This window comes from Cibotium barometz, chromosome 10, assembly GCF_041138505.1.
Source record: "Cibotium barometz isolate CiBa-2024 chromosome 10, ASM4113850v1, whole genome shotgun sequence".
NCBI lineage: Eukaryota > Viridiplantae > Streptophyta > Polypodiopsida > Cyatheales > Cibotiaceae > Cibotium > Cibotium barometz.
The window spans coordinates 51,277,187-51,293,188 of record NC_141055.1 but is presented as its reverse complement, the minus strand read 5'-3'; the positions used below and the strand labels follow the sequence as shown (position 1 = coordinate 51,293,188).

At 46.6% G+C, this 16,002-nt stretch overlaps 1 protein-coding gene across 1 annotated transcript in view; it reads left to right on the top strand.

Annotated features, from left to right (window-relative positions):
• LOC147635032 (small ribosomal subunit protein uS8-like) overlaps positions 1–14,592 on the top strand; it is a 47,606-nt gene extending 33,014 nt beyond the window's left edge. Inside the window, exon 3 of the mRNA XM_086804285.1 lies at positions 14,075–14,592. Within this exon, the coding sequence (XP_086660411.1) occupies positions 14,075–14,173 (99 nt within the window). The 3' untranslated portion in view covers positions 14,174–14,592. The remainder of the gene's footprint in view (positions 1–14,074) is intronic.
• Positions 14,593–16,002: the final 1,410 nt, after the last annotated feature.

The following is a 16,002-nucleotide window of genomic DNA, read 5'->3' as shown; positions in this document are numbered from 1 at the left end:
TTGCAGGTGTTAGTTCTTCTTTGTTCCCACCCACCCACCCTTTTTCAGTGTACATCCCCGCAATGCCAGATCTGTTTGAGATGGCCGAGAGGCATGTGAAGATCCCGACACTCCCCACGTTCCCGGTGGACCGTCAGTTGGACGGGAACAACTACGGCATATGGAAGGTTATGATGGAATCTGTTCTGGAGTCTTACGACCTCGCTGATTTCGTCGTTGTTGGGGTTCCACGGCCGGAAGTGTTGGGTGTTGGACTCACACACTCACACACACAAACCTGCACTTTAGGGTTAGGTGCAAGGTTGAGAAGCTCACACACAGAAATGAGAGAGAGAGAGAGAGCCAAAAGTGTGGTATCCACAAAATGCAAGTCAACCCTTGCATGTGTGCCACATCCATATAATATAGAACTACAAAATATTATATGTGTCCTTTCACACTTGATGTCCAAGGGGAAAAACCACATGGGAAAAAGTGCCCTTGGTTAAGCCCTGTTCACACATAGCACTACTATAAGTGAGCATATGCCTACAAATCCCCCCTGCAGTGGAAGTGTGAACCTGTACAAGGGTAGCAGATCACTCTCTGTATGAGAGTAAGCCCAAAGCTTTGCGGAAAGCTTCAAACTTTTCTCGAGGTAAAGCCTTTGTGAATAGATCTGCAACATTATCCTGTGTAGGGCAATAAGATAAACTGATCTCCCCTGCATGTAGCCTTTCTCTGACATAGTGATAATGAATCTCTATGTGCTTGGTACGTGCATGAAATACTGGATTTCGTGCCACGGCCATAGCACTCTGGCTATCAGTGAGAATGGTGGTGGGTGTCTGCTGACACTCACGAAGATCAGCCAATAGTCTCCTCAACCATACACAATCTACTGTAGCTGTAAAGACTGCCCTGTACTCAGCCTCACAAGTAGATGTAGCAACAGTGGGTTGCTTTTTACTCAACCAAGATATGCATGAACTGCCAAGAAAAAAACAATTCCCACTGGTGGATTGCGTGGTATCATAATCACCAGCCCAATCTGAATCACTGTATGCATAAAGCTGCAAGCTGCCCCCCCTGGGATAGAACAAACCAAGATCCAGGGTACCCTTAAGATAACGAAAAATGCGTTTGACTGCTTGCCAATGCTTTGTGCCTGGGCTGTGCATGAATTTGCTCAACAAAGACACCCCAAAAGATATGTCTGGCCTCGTGTTACACAAGTAAATGAGGCATCCCACTGCCTGGCTATAAAGGCCAGCCTCAAAAGGCTCTCCAATATCATGCATAGTAAGCCGTACACCTGATTCTACCGGAGTAGAAATGGGCTTACATTCATCCATGTGAAACCTTTTTAGCAAACTTTTTATGTACTTAGTTTGCTGCATAACAATGCCATCATCTGTATGCATAAACTGTATGCCGAGATAGTAGTGTAAAGGCCCCAAATCTGACATATCAAATTCAGCTTTCAAATCAGCTTTGAAATCTGAAATTTGTGCTTTGCTTGTACCTGTAATGAGCATGTCATCTACATACAAGATGACTATGAGAATATCGGCATCGGTTTTCTTCACATACAATGTGCTTTCAGCTGAACTATTCTCAAAACCTTGGCTTGTTAGATGAGCATGTATCTTATCATACCAAGCTCTTGGAGCTTGTTTTAACCCATACAATGCTTTGTGCAACCTGCATACTTTATGTTCCTCACCAGGAACTACAAAACCAATGGGCTGATTTACATATACTTCCTCCTGTAAATCCCCATTTAAGAATGCAGTTTTGATATCCAATTGATGCACTTTCCATCCTTTATGGGCAGCCAATGCAATCACAGATCTTATTGTGGTCATTCTCGAAGTAGGAGCAAAAGTCTCTTCATAATCTATTCCCTTTTTCTGGGAGTAGCCTTTAGCCACAAGTCTTGCTTTGTACCTGTCAATAGTACCATCAGACTTTCTCTTGACTTTGTACACCCACTTTGTGCCAATTACATGCTTGCCTTTAGGCAATTCCACAAGATCCCATGTATTATTCTTCATGATAGAAGAAATTTCAGCTTGCATAGCTTGCAACCAATGCTCATTCTCATGTGCTTCTTCATAAGAAGAAAGCTCTTCTGAATCAAAGAGACCACCCATTGCGAATGCAGATTCCTCACGATGTACATTCAAGGCATGGCTGGAACTAGCCCTTGTTCTACCTGTGAGTGGAGCTGCAAGTTTGCTTTCTTGCAAAGTTTTCAGCAACCATCTTGGCACTGACTTGGCTGTGTCTATGGCTGTTTGCTCTTCCCTGACAAGATCTTCCACTTCTTCCACAGAAGGGGGCTGAATGGCTGGCTGGTCCACATGTTCTACATGTGGATTTTCTTGTGTAGGGGCTGGCTGATCTGAATCCCCCCTAATTGCAATGGGTAAAAGTCCATCAAACATGTCCTGTATGCCTGTATCATTGCTTTTATACAAGCTGACCATGGGCTGTTCTGAATTTTCAGCAAATACCACATCTCTACTCACAAAAATCCTTCGTGTAGTTGGATTATAAAGACGGTATCCTTTGCTTTCATTGCTGTAGCCCACAAAAATGCATTTAATTGCTTTGTCATCAAGCTTTGTTCGGAGTTGTTCTGGCACATGTGCATATGCCAAACACCCAAATGTACGCATATAATCCACTGTTGGTTTTCGGCTATACCAAGCCTCAAATGGTGTTATGGTTTTCAAAGCTTTTGTTGGACACCTGTTCAACACATGAGTTGCACACGTTATAGCTTCCAACCAGAATTTGTGAGGCAACTTTTGTGCTTTCACCATGCATCTTGCCATCTCCATGAGAGTTCTATTTTTCCTCTCAGCTACACCATTCTGCTGCGGTGTATAAGGCACAGTACATTGGTGTTTGATGCCCTTTTGAAGCATATAATCTTTGAATGCAATTGACATGTATTCTCCACCTCTATCTGAGCGAAGTGTTTGGACTTTACATGCACACATATTTTCAGCCATTGCTACAAAGTGTCGAAAGCATGTAAACACATCTTCTTTCGCTTTCAAAGGGTAAGCCCAAGCAAACCTGGAGTAGTCATCAATGAATGTGACAAAGTAAAGATGTCCCCCTATGGATGGTGTCCGCATTGGACCACATACATCACTATGTATGAGCTGTAATTTACTTTCAGCTCTAACAGCTCCATCTTTGGGGAATGGTTTCCGATGCATCTTTCCCAAAATACACCCCTCACATACATGTCTTGGCGGAGACTCAAGAGGCGGCATATTATCAACCATATGATGCTTATGCAAAAGCATCAAACTCTGAAAATTTACATGCCCAAAACGAGCATGCCATAGCTCTGCATCATGCATAGCAGGAGTGTGGGCAGCCACTGTATTTGCATCATAAGTGCGCTTGTCATAGCTGTCCAGCTTATACAAGCCTTTGTATCGTGTTCCAGAAGTGACTATTTCATAACCCTTTGATGGGTCTTTTACCAAACACTTCCCATCTTCAAATTCAACCTTTAAACCTTGGTCGTTTATGGCTGAGACGGAGAGCAGATTTTTCTTTATCCCTGGAACATACAATACATTTTTCATACATATATTGGCACCATTGGCTGCAATAAGTATGACATTACCAATTCCCTTTACTGGATATGTGGTATGATCTGCACATGATACAGTGCGGCCATTTGAAGCATAAACCAAGTGCTGAAATACATCTTTGCATGAAGTGATGTGGCTCGAAGCACCACTATCAAAATACCATGATGCATTCTGTCTGTCAGATGCAATGCAAGACATATCAGTGTCTGAAGCACCTGGTGTGTCACTAGTGCATGTGACCAAAAAAGTGTACTCTTCCTGGATTACATTAGCTGATTGCTGTGCTTTGTCATCCGAAGAGTCTGCTACTGCATTGCCTGCTTCTTTCTTTTTCTCTTTTGCAATCCTTTTCCTACATTCACTGATGTAGTGTCCAGGCTTATGGCAGTAGTGACATTTGCCCTTCTTTTTGGGCTTGTTTGCATCCCCTTTGTCAGACTTTTCACCACTAGAAGAGGGCTGTCCATGACCAGCCTTGCTAGACTGTTGTCCCCCATGCTTAAAGCTCTTTGCTTTACCCTTATCCTTGGCTGTAAATGCCTTTTCTCCACCACGGTTGCTCGATATGTTTGCTCTTGTTTGCTCTTCCTGCAAGAGTAAACCCACGAGCTCTTCAAAAGTGACGGGATCACCACCTCCTCTCATCGAGAGGTTGAGAGAGGTGTGAAAGCCCAAGTAGGAAGGCGGTAAAGAATGAAGAGTGTTGGTGACCATCTGTCTGTCTGGGATAACCTCATCAATGTTGAGCAATTGTTCCTGCAAATCTTTCACTTTGGTGAGATGATCTGCCATAGAGTCACCCTCATCCATAGAAAGAAGATCCAATTGCCTCTTCAAGTAGGCAACTCTTGCCTCGTTGCGTACCTGATACATTGCTTCCAATGTGTCCCATGCAAGCTTCGATGTCTTGCACGAACGAATGTGCGGAATAATAGTCCTTTTCACTGAAAGGGCTATCAATGACATGGCCTGTGCATCTCTAGAGTCCCATCTTTTCTGCTCTTGTGTGGGAGCAGGATCTACATCAGGAGCTCTTTGAGCACCTCCCCTTTGAGGCGTGGCTGGCTGAATGGTATGTGGGCGTGTGTCATCACCACACACGATGCCCCAAAGCCCTTTGGCTACCAGCAAATTACGGATCATAAAACTCTAGAGAGAGTAGTTAGATCCATCCAGCTTGTCCTCCTGGGTGAGCACACCAAATACATCTGTAGCATTTTGTGCCATGTCAACAAAATTTATCTGCAAGCAAACCAAGCACCAATGTGCACTGCCAGGCAACCAAATGTCCTGTGCAAATGTATGCCTGCAAACCAAAGCAAGTGTAAACCTGCACCAAATTGTCCAATTACACTCAATGTGTATACATACGCGACAAATCGCAGCTGTAATGCTCAATTACATGCTCCAATCAGAAAATCCCCAATTTTTATGCACTCCAATCGCTTCAATGTGCATCTAATTGGCCAATTTTCAGAAAAGCCCCAAATTTCTGCAAGTGTAAGAGCTTCAATTTGCCAATTTTGACCTCAATTTTGAAAACCCCCAAATTTCTGCAAATAAGAGAGGTTCAATTTGCTGATTTTGACCTCAATTTCAAAAACCCCCAAATTTCATCTGCAATTTCATTGTCTGCAAAATCGGCATATGACCTGCACTGCAATGGCTGCAGATTTTGTATTTGGGTTTGATAAAAAAAATTGCACAGAAAAATACCTCCAGGCAAGGGCAATGGACCAAGTCGTTGCAGGTGGCCAGTCGTTGGAGGTGGAGAAGGCGGATGAGGCGTATGGCTGTGTTCTATGGAATTGCCGTGGCAGCTCTAAGGATGCTCAGCACTGTTGCGACTGGTCTTGCAATTGATGCATATGGACCAATCACAGGTGCACGACACGCACACAGGTGCTCGTCAGGGGCCAGGTGTCGGGTTAGACAAGCGCAGAGGCGGAGGGTTGTGCAGCTGTCGGGTCCCAGCGGAAGCAGCTGTCGTCGACTTGCGAGCAGGAGTGAGCCGGTAGGCGCTTCAGACGCAGGCTCCCGGCGCTGGTGTCGGGCGAGCAGGTCAGAACGGGAAGGCGCTGTACCAGCTGCAGGTGTCGAGCGAGCAGGTCAGAAGCGGAAGCCGGTGTTGTCGCTGGAGGGAGCGAGGCGGAACGGAACGGCAACGGTGAGGAGGGCAGCGCGAACGGGCGACGGTGACGGCAGGCGCGAACGGGCGTTGGGACGGGTAGCCTGCAGTCGTCGACGGAACGGGACGGCGCTGCGTCCGTTGGAGTAGCACCGGCCGGAACGGGGCGGCTGTAGCGCTGACGGAGCTGGCCGGCGCCGGCTGTAGAGGAAGCGCCGCATGTGAGGCTGGGCGGAGGTGGTGGGCTCCCCACTAGTGCCGCCCGTATCTGGTGGCTGGACGGAGGAGCTCCGACGGAACTGGCGGACGGACGTCGACGGAAATTCGCAGTCGACGGAAAAACACAGCGTCGACGGAATTTTGCAGTTTTTTTTCTGCAGTTTCTGCACAGCCACCACTCCAGGGCCAGCTGCCAGCTCTGATACCAAATGTTGGGTGTTGGACTCACACACTCACACACACAAACCTGCACTTTAGGGTTAGGTGCAAGGTTGAGAAGCTCACACACAGAAATGAGAGAGAGAGAGAGAGCCAAAAGTGTGGTATCCACAAAATGCAAGTCAACCCTTGCATGTGTGCCACATCCATATAATATAGAACTACAAAATATTATATGTGTCCTTTCACACTTGATGTCCAAGGGGAAAAACCACATGGGAAAAAGTGCCCTTGGTTAAGCCCTGTTCACACATAGCACTACTATAAGTGAGCATATGCCTACAGGAAGAAGAGGAAGGGGAGTTACCGTCGATCTGAAAGGACCAGGAGGCTTAGACACAGATGTGGGATCGTGTCAACGCTAGGGTCCGTTCGTTTATCTTTCTCAACTGCACACCGCAGGTAATCAATCATGTAAAGCATATGACGCTGGCCAAAGGTATATGGCAACATTTGGCCTCTCTTTACAACAAGGTATCGCCCATGAAGAGGATTTCCTTGGAAGTACAGATGCGGGTTATGAGCCCTGCAAAGTCGTCGACGATGCGGGAGCATATTAACAAGCTGCAGGCTCTTCAGCAGGAAGTTCTTCAAGCTGGGAAGGAGATATCGTCAGAGGACATGGCCATAACGTTGCTGTCGCACTTGCCCTCTCAGTACTCGGCATTTTACTCATCTTTGATTACCAATGGCAGACTCAGCACCATCACGTGGGAGGAGCTTGTGCCCATGGTCTTGGACCAAGAGGAACGATTCACGAACCCTCCTCAATGTGGAGGTTCGGAGGCCTTAATTGGCCAACAGTCGAAAGGCCGTAACACGGGCAAAGGGAAGGCTTCGTCGGAGAAGTCTTCTGAGAAGAAGTCCGTTACTGACCGCGAGAAGCTGAAGGCAGAGAGGACCTGTAATGATTGTGGCGAGAAAGGCCACTATTGGAGGCAGTGTCCCAAGCGGAAGAACGAGAAGGGTGAAGATTCCTCAGCTGCAATCATGAAGACTCCGGCTTTTGTGCACCTGGAGATGGACACCGATGTTTCATTTTCTTCAGGCAAGGAGGAGATTGGAGGGTTCTCCGCAACGGATACTCGGGAGTGGATTCTAGACAGTGGTGCTTCGAGGCACATGATTCCTTCCCGTTCTGGTTTACAGGATCTCTGCAAGTATTCTGGTCACATTTTTACTGGGGATATATCCACTATCCCAGTTCACAGTGAGGGCAGGATGGAGATAGTTCCCGATGGCAGAGGGGGGAAGCATTCCTCCTAGGTGTTGTATGTTCCGTCACTTGGTTTTCATCTGTTGTCAGTGCATCAGGTTTGCAAGACTAGCGCACGAGTGGAGTTTGATGAGCATTTTGTTGCTCTCCGGGACAAAGCAACAGGCCAAGTGGTTTGGGAAGGCGGAGTGGAGAATGGAGTTTACAAGCTTTCAGCACTCTCTCTCCCAGGCCCTCAGGTTTGTGATGAGTGGCAGTCTGGTAATGGCCACTGAAGTGTGGATACGCTGCAGGTGCAGGCTTTCTGGGACCACATGGTGGATAGCTTGCCAGTAGACGGCAGCAGTTGTCAGGAACTTTCCAGTACTAATGTTGGTGGTTCTTGTGTTTGTCAATCAGAGGAAACTGAACAGGTAACTTATGCTCTATGTCTCGTAGTATTCGAGACAAAGAAACTCCTGTAGATGAGGATATTCTTTCCACGGGGACCTTTTGGAAAGCCAGGCAGGTGGTAGTTGATTACTTGCAGAAGGAGGTGGTTTCTCTAGGCTTTGTGGTTTCGGATTCAGAGGGGGTGGTTGACAGGTTTCAGAAGGCCTTGCGTGGTCTTCAGCAGGTTTCCAGGATTTTGTTTTGCACCGTAACAGGTGTTGATCCTTGTGAGCAGTGTGATGCCTCTTTGACTCAGAAGCAGAATGGTTCATCGATCTGGTTGATGGACACCAGATTGGACGGGAGCTTCCTGGTGAGGCAGTTGAGCTCATGGTTTGCAGATGACTCTTTGGGAGGCAGGATTGCATTCCCTGTGGTTTCTGCGGCATGCGAAGGATCATGGACTCTTTTACACAGGAGGGGGATTGATTGATGGAGTCCGACTCCACGGTCGGAGTGACTCAGTTTGGGGAGGAGATCTACTTCCGGCCCAGGAGCAGTTTTTTGGAGCAGTAAGAGACAGTCATCTTTTGCCTTGTCGATGACAGAGGCAGAGTACAAGGCTGCTTGTGATGCTGCTTGTGAGGTGGTGAGGATGCAGAGGTTGCATTGCAGGTTTGGGCTTCCACTGGAGGAACCCATGGTCATCCAGAGACACTTTGTTTGTGAACAAATCGTTGCTGATGACATCTTGCTAGAGCTCTGTTCGACGGAGGACAGTACGATCGACCTCTTCACGAAGTCGCTATCTCAGGATTTGCTCAGGCGGCACCCCAGCTCCCTGTGGTTGGTTTCACAGCCAGGAGCTGAGAGGGGGTGTTAGAAGCCATCTCCTGTCTATTTTTATACACCACGGCCTTTGTTGTGGGTGTGCCCGCCCTTATGAGGTGTTTTCTCATTTTTTCCCACTCTCCGTATTTTTCCCCCATTTTTTTCCTATTTTTCTGTGGCATGGGAGGCAGTTTAGTAGTGGCAGGAGGACCTTGAACCTGGCCGACTGCATGTGTGGAGATTCTGGAAGTGGCCGACTGCATTTCATGAGTCGTGGACCTCCCTGATGTTGGCCGACCCCCTCTGCTCTGCTGGCCGATTGTGGATTTCTCAGTCGTGGGGGTGTTTTTGTGTCGTGTCGGCTGCCCTACAGCAGGCCAATTGTTGATGGGTGGCCATATAAAATGGCCCCCAGCCCCCTTGTCATTTTTGTATCATTCTCGAGATCTTCTTGTGTATATAGAGCAGAGTTACACGCCTCTATCTCTCTCTCTCTCTCGTGCTGTGATTTTCTGCACTGCGTTTTGCTCGTGTTCCCAGATCTAGTCATCATCTCCGCTGTGTATTCAGACAGATGTTGGTGAACGCGATCGACGCGCCTGCTGTGACTTCCTGGATCCCTCGCGCTGGTGGTAGTTCCGTTGTTGCATGTCTTCCATTTGTGATCGCATGGATGCCATTCCTTCGAAAAGGGTCCTTTGCAAGTCCTCCATCTGTCGTTGAAGAGTGGTCATCTGCAAGGCCTCCATCTGTGGATCCGGATCGGCGGGTGACACGTTGTCGTGCAAAGTTGACATCCGGAAAACTCAGAGAGAGTACTGAGGTGAAGCAGGAAAGGTCCACCCGGGATGTAGGAAGGGAGGAACAGCTGCTGGAGAGGCAGTGACGGGATCCGCGTACTCGAAGTCGGGGTCCTCCACTTCCTCGGGGCAACTTTGTCTGCTTCCACTTCCTCGTTTGGTTCCGCCAAAGAGCTGGGCACCGGAGATAATGGAGTATAATCGGGGACGAAGAGCTCGCAGTAGAATGTCATAGGAGGGCACATGGAGAGGATATTGCGGAGGCCATCCACACTGCACTCTGGAAGAAAATGTGCCAATTGAGGGTATCGTGACAGGAAGTACTCGAAATGAGCAAGGTGCAGTGGCTCGCAGGTGTTGAAAATAGTCTAGATCGCCCAAGTTTGGGGTTCGGTTGCATGCGGGCTGCTGACATGTATGTGGTACACCTGTGAGGACGGGGCTGCTGGGACAGGGGACTTGGAATCCACCCAGCATCGGCGGGAAGTGGCACGGGTTCCGGAGTGGGGGCACGAAGAGGGCTGTGTTCGGGAAGGAGAGCCTCGAGGATCTCGTCAATGTAACTCAGGTAGTGGATGTTCATGTAGGGCTCCTCCGGAAAATTGTCCATGAAGCATGCACGTGAATGGCAAGAGCGCAGCACACACAGCGTAACGTGGGCAGAGCTGGGAGAGAGGATGGCAACGAACGTGCAGTAGGCGGCATCCTGACAGCCGAGAGGTTAAGTGTCGAATCGCCAACAGAAGGGGGGAGGCACTTCACACACGCGCACGTAAGAGCACGCTATTTTTTTTTTTTGGTTGATGAGGGGCCCAAATGCCACGTAGCTTGCCTTTTTAAAAAAAAATTGTTTGTGGTTTATGGGTTACGGCTGCCTGGAAAGGTCACGTACACGGACGGAAGAGGAGGTGTGCCTCTTCGAAGGGGCGCAACCTGCATCTGCACGAAGCGAGGAGGGGACGCTCAATACTCAGCAGAGAGGGGGGGCTCATGGCCTACAGCGAAAGGATACCACCACCGGCAGAAGGGAGGGGGTCATCCAGGTATGCAGAAAGGGCTCCGCTCTCTGACACGGAAGGATGCGTGTGGGGGTGTGGAAAAAAAATATTTTACATCACCATGGGCAAAGCTTTACGCCAGGTCCACCATCGCTCCGCTGCTTCCATACAACACCAAGAAGAGGGGTGGAAGGGGGAGTGCTGCGGAGAGAGTGGGGGCTTCACAACCCACGGGTAGGAAAAGTTTTTGCTCTGATACCACTGTGAGGATTATGTTGTTAATCCCTCATATTGTGTACTAATTACTACTTAAGTACTTAACTTAGAGAACAAGAGACTTCAAGAAAACACTTGAGAGAAGAGTGAATTTAATTAAACTGAGTACAAGAGGTCTCTTATATAGGAGATGAAGAGACACATTTGAAGAGGCATGTCCTTTACCGAAAGGATATGACCATAGACGAAAGGGTACAACTTTTAAGGGATGTGTCTATTCGATGTAGAGGCACAACCATTCATCAAGGGATACAACCATTCGTCGAAGGGATGTGGCTATTAGATGAAGAGGTACATCCTTTGGCGAAGAGTCGCAACCAGTCGAGGACGGGTTCCCTTGGCTGGTTACTCTTTGCATCTGCAACAGGAATCAGCAATGAAGAGAGAATCTGATACACACATACGTCACAATCGTGACACTACCATGCATCAACAAAAAGCCATCCCTAAGAGTATAATGATCATGTCGCTGACCCTCGGACATCTGATCATAGACCCTGCCAAAATCCTCATCCTGGGCATACTGCTCTTTCATCTCATCAAGATCATGATGGAAAGCAAGTGAAACTACTGAGACTTGTGGCTTGCGTGACAAAGCATCTGCCACAACATTCTTTTTGCCTTCCACAAGTACAATCTGAAAGTGGAACATAGACAAAAAGTTGGCCCATCTCATATGCTTCTCAGAAAGTTTAGTTTGCGTGAGGAAATAACGCTAGGTCTGATGATCTGTCTGCACAGGGAAATCAACCCGAAGCAAATAGTGTTTCCATGTAGAAAGAGCATAAATTACAGTCAACATCTCTTTCTCATAAACCTGTAAATGCTTCTTAGCGTTCTATAATATACGACTCTCATAGGCTATCGTTTCCGGCTGCAAGTAGAGGTCACTTGGATGTGTTTCTTGGCATGGAAGTGATGCAAGCTCGCATGGCTGCATGCTCATGGAGCAAATTGTTTTCTTCCTGCTGGAAAGGAAGAGAGGGACCTACAATTATGGGCATCTCTATGTTTCCAGATGTTTCATGAGGGAACATGAACAGAGGGACCTACAATTATGGGCATCTCTATGTTTCCAGATGTTTCATGAGGAAACAGGTAACTAGATGTATGCTGTTGTTGGCACTGTTGTTGAAAGGTGCTGTGAATGGTTTTGTATGGAAATAGGACAAAGGTTTCAAAGGGAAACAAGCCTAAGGGTTTCACGTGGAAACAGGTTGTTGGTTTCTCGAGGAAACATGTTTATGGTTCTCTAGGAGATAGGTCACATGCAAGCAGAAGGTACATGTTGTGATGCAGGAGCACTGGATGTGTCAGGGTGTGATGCTGTTCATAGGGTGAGAGGCTATGGATGGTTGTGGCAGGCTACTGGCAGCCCTAATCATGGGAGAAAGCTTCTGTATGCAGACTGGATGTGTGAGTCTTTTGATGTGAACAATGGTTGGACTTGTTTGTGGATGCCGAGTGGATATGAAGCCATGATGCAGGGTCCTTGCAGGCTTCAGGAGTTCTACTGTGATGGCTGAGTTTCCAGCCTTATTGTAATCAAAGCTCTTATAATCAATTAAAGAAATACCACAAGGGGCGCCACTACGTTTTGGGGCCAATCAGTGTCCGTGTACTGTTTGCAGGAGCACTCTAGCTCCCCCTGTTTGTTTTCCTTTTCTTGGTCCTCAAAGGTGTTGAAGTGTTTTGTGTGCAAGTTTTTTTTTGCACCGCCCTTTGGTTTTGTTTGAAGACCGAGGCCGGTTTTCAAGGTTCCGTTGCCGGGACATCGTTGACTTTCTCAAGTAGGCGAGTCCGTGGTCTCTTTGGCCGGGAGAATCGCCAACTTTCAGAAGGGGGTGAGCTTGTGGTTGTCTCAGGAGAGTCACATCAAAAGCTTCAACATGTGGAAAGTGAAAAGGAAGTGCAGGAGGCAGTGCAGGACTATGTATCTTTGCCTATATGAAGTGAAGAGGAAAAGCTGAAGATGAAGCTCAGGAGAAAAGACACCAAGGACAAGAAGTAGTCGGCCAGGAAGAAGAAGCAATTGAAGTGTTATGGTGCAAAAGATGGGTTGAAGGCTATGGCTTTCGACACTTTGTCACCAGTGGTATCTTCACGGAGGCTTAAAGGAAGTGCAGGACTATGTATCTTTGCCTTTAAGAGGAAAAGGTGAAGATGAAGCTCAGGAGAAAAGACACCAAGGACAAAAAGTAGTCGGCGAGGAACAAGAAGCAATTGAAGTGTTATGGTGCAAAAGATGGGTTGAAGGCTATGGCTTTCGACACTTTGTCACTAGTGGTATCTTCATGGAGGCTTCATGGGTTGGGAAGACAGTTTCTTTCTATGTTTAGCAGTGGTGATCTACTATGCTTCATTGGGGACTTGTGCTTACCACTTGGGTGGAGTGCAAGCAACTTTTGGGTGCCTGAGGATGTATCAGATGAGGCTCAGATGGAAGCGGAGGAACTTGATGAGGTTCTTATTCCCGAGCAGATACTGGCACATAAGGAAAGAAAGCTACAGGGTAAAGTTTCCCGTCACTATCCTCTGAAGTTCAAGAGTTGTTCACTGATGCATGCGAAGTGGATGGAGGAGGGTGACTTAGCAGATTCACCTCAGGTATTGCAGCTTTATCTTGATGCCTTTGAGTTGGAGCCGACTCTTGCTACGGCTCATTCAGGTTCAACAGACCATAGGTCTGGAGCATTGCCTGATGCTCAAGAGGGGGGTAGCACCTCCGCTCCCTTGTTACAGACAGGCTTAGTTGTCATCTAGGAGTCGCTTGGTGACATCTTTGTATTCACCTGAAGGTACTGGAGGGTGACAGTACGTCTGCTTATGGGACTTCTCAGATACCATGTGGACATAATGTACAGGTAAGTGCAAGGACCTGAGGCTATACATTGTGTGCACAGTAATCAATCAGATGAGTTTAGGATTGATTGGGCTACATGTTGAATTAGGGGTGAGGATTAATATTAGGTGTAATATCCCTCTCTTCCTTTTCTTCAGTTTTGTGCTGCAGAAGTAGTTTGAAGAACCTTGCTGAAAAAAACTAAAAAATTAGGTCAAAGAGCAAGGCGATTGCTAGTGCATGATAGCACAACCTCAAATCCTTCCAATAGCTAAATATACTCCATGAAAATTTTCAATGCTCTAGGCTGGCTATCTCATGCATTAACATCATACGCTTGCTTCTTACATATGGTCATGTTGCTTGGATTATTTTCATTCATCATACAATATCTTTTTCCCTTGCCTTTTTTTTTTTTTGCCTTGCAAGCATACCTCGGAGCTCTTTTACAGATAGGTCATAGCTGGGTGTAAGGATTTTGTATGCAGAGCTAGTAATGGAATCTGACGTATGTTTAAACACGTGTTATAGTTAACGGCAAATAGAATTTACAATTTCTTTTGCATTGCAGTTTGGTTATGTTGTATTGACCACGTCACAAGGAGTTATGGACCATGAAGAAGCTCAAAAGAAGCGGGTTGGCGGTCAGCTTTTGGGTTTCTTTTATTGATTTTTAGGAGCTTAAAATGTTAAAAACCTCCTTTTGCAGCAAATGGTATTTCAGTTTGCACAAGGAAAAAAACACATGACAGCCTAGGCTCTCCATTTCATCATTTTTCAAATGTGAACTCTATAGTAGCTGTTGGCCCTCTCTGTGTTTCCAACATGTTGTCGTCTTGTATCAAAGGGGATTAGTTTAAGTCCTTAGTTGCTACAAAGGGATCACCACCGTGGTTTATTTCCCCTCTAATTCAAAACATGAGGTCTAGTTCCCCCTTTACTATATGTACAATGCATGAATTCCTGCAATGGGTCACTAGCTTTAGCAACTTTGTGGCCCATGAGGCTCTCTGTTGCAGTGTAAATTTGTGTGAATGTTGTAGTGTAGTGTGTAGTTGCTAATTTACTATATGCACGTCATTACTCACATTCATGGTTTTCCCTTTTGAACTGATGCAGGCTTGCATCTTTTGCTTTCAAGCTTTTGTTTTTGTTCACCTCAGCTAACACTCGCCTAATTTTTGGGATGCTCTCTTCTTGAAGCAAGACTTTCGAATCTTGAAGTTGATTCACGTCATTTTAACAGCATACAAGGACACACACACTCTCTCTTTGTCTCTCTCTCTCTCTCTCTCTCTCAAAAAGCAAGAAAGATCTCTGTTTTATGCTCATAATTTTTGATCCCATGATAATCTTGTACGGGTGAGGATGGTCTTCGTCTTCGCATCGCTTGTAAGTGGAGGATGAGGCTTGGAATGTTGATAAATTTGGGGTGCCCTCATCCACTAGGGCTACAATAACCATTTCAAATCGGAGCTCGAATGTTGCGGTCCTTCCCTAATTGATGATGCAATCCATGGCCAGGATCCATCCCCTCCCAAAGGGACAATGCCTTTCAATGTACCTGAACGGGTTACATAAAACTTGCACGACACATGTTTAGATCCAATAAGAAACTTTGCTTCAACATAACTGACAGTCATAGATTGGGAATTATTTACCCCCGTGATAATAGTTGCTGCGGATGGTGCGAGGGGTGGGTGGCATAATGAGGTCTATGTCTCCCAAGACAACACGTTGTGACTAGCCCCATGCTAATAACCAAGGGGTCTATACAACTGAGTGGTCTTTCTAGAGGAACTTAAGCTCAAGGTGAGCTAGTTTGACTATTGGTTCTATTTTGAATGCATTGAGCATGAATAGGGATGTGATTCAACACTATTCAATTGTGCAAACCTTGTCCCATGCTTTTGTGGAAGAGTTTCTATGTTCACTAGAATGTGAATCCAATTCTCACGGTTAGCAAGCCCTGAGAGAATCTCATATTCTTGGTACTCGTCTTCATCATCCAACATCTTGTTACAAGCTTTAGAGATATCAATTGACGTGGTGTGAGCTTGTGTGTTGCGTGCTCTACAGCTATCGACTGAAGCGGTTCGAGGGGTTGTGTCAAGCTCATTCGCAAAGAGAATGCCTTGACCCATGTGATGAGTCTTCTCTATTTTCAAGGACTGGTGGTTACCCTTGCGTATGATGACTTTTTTAGGGGTTGCCACAGTCTCTGGGGGGCTTGTGTCCCTCATTCTAGGGCTGTGCTAGCCTGAAGGAGGAAGATTGAACTTTATGCTTCTTTGTTACCTTGGTTGACGTTTGCAAGGCCATTGCCCTCGACTTAGTTTAGAGCCTTGTGAGATAGCATTAAGGGGGATTGTATAAATAAGTCCTTGTACACTTAACAAGTTAAGGCTCTTGGGAAGTGGTTGATACTCTGGCCATTGGGGTGAATGTCACTCTGGGGACAATCCTTGAAGGCATGTTTGAATCTACACTTGTAACATG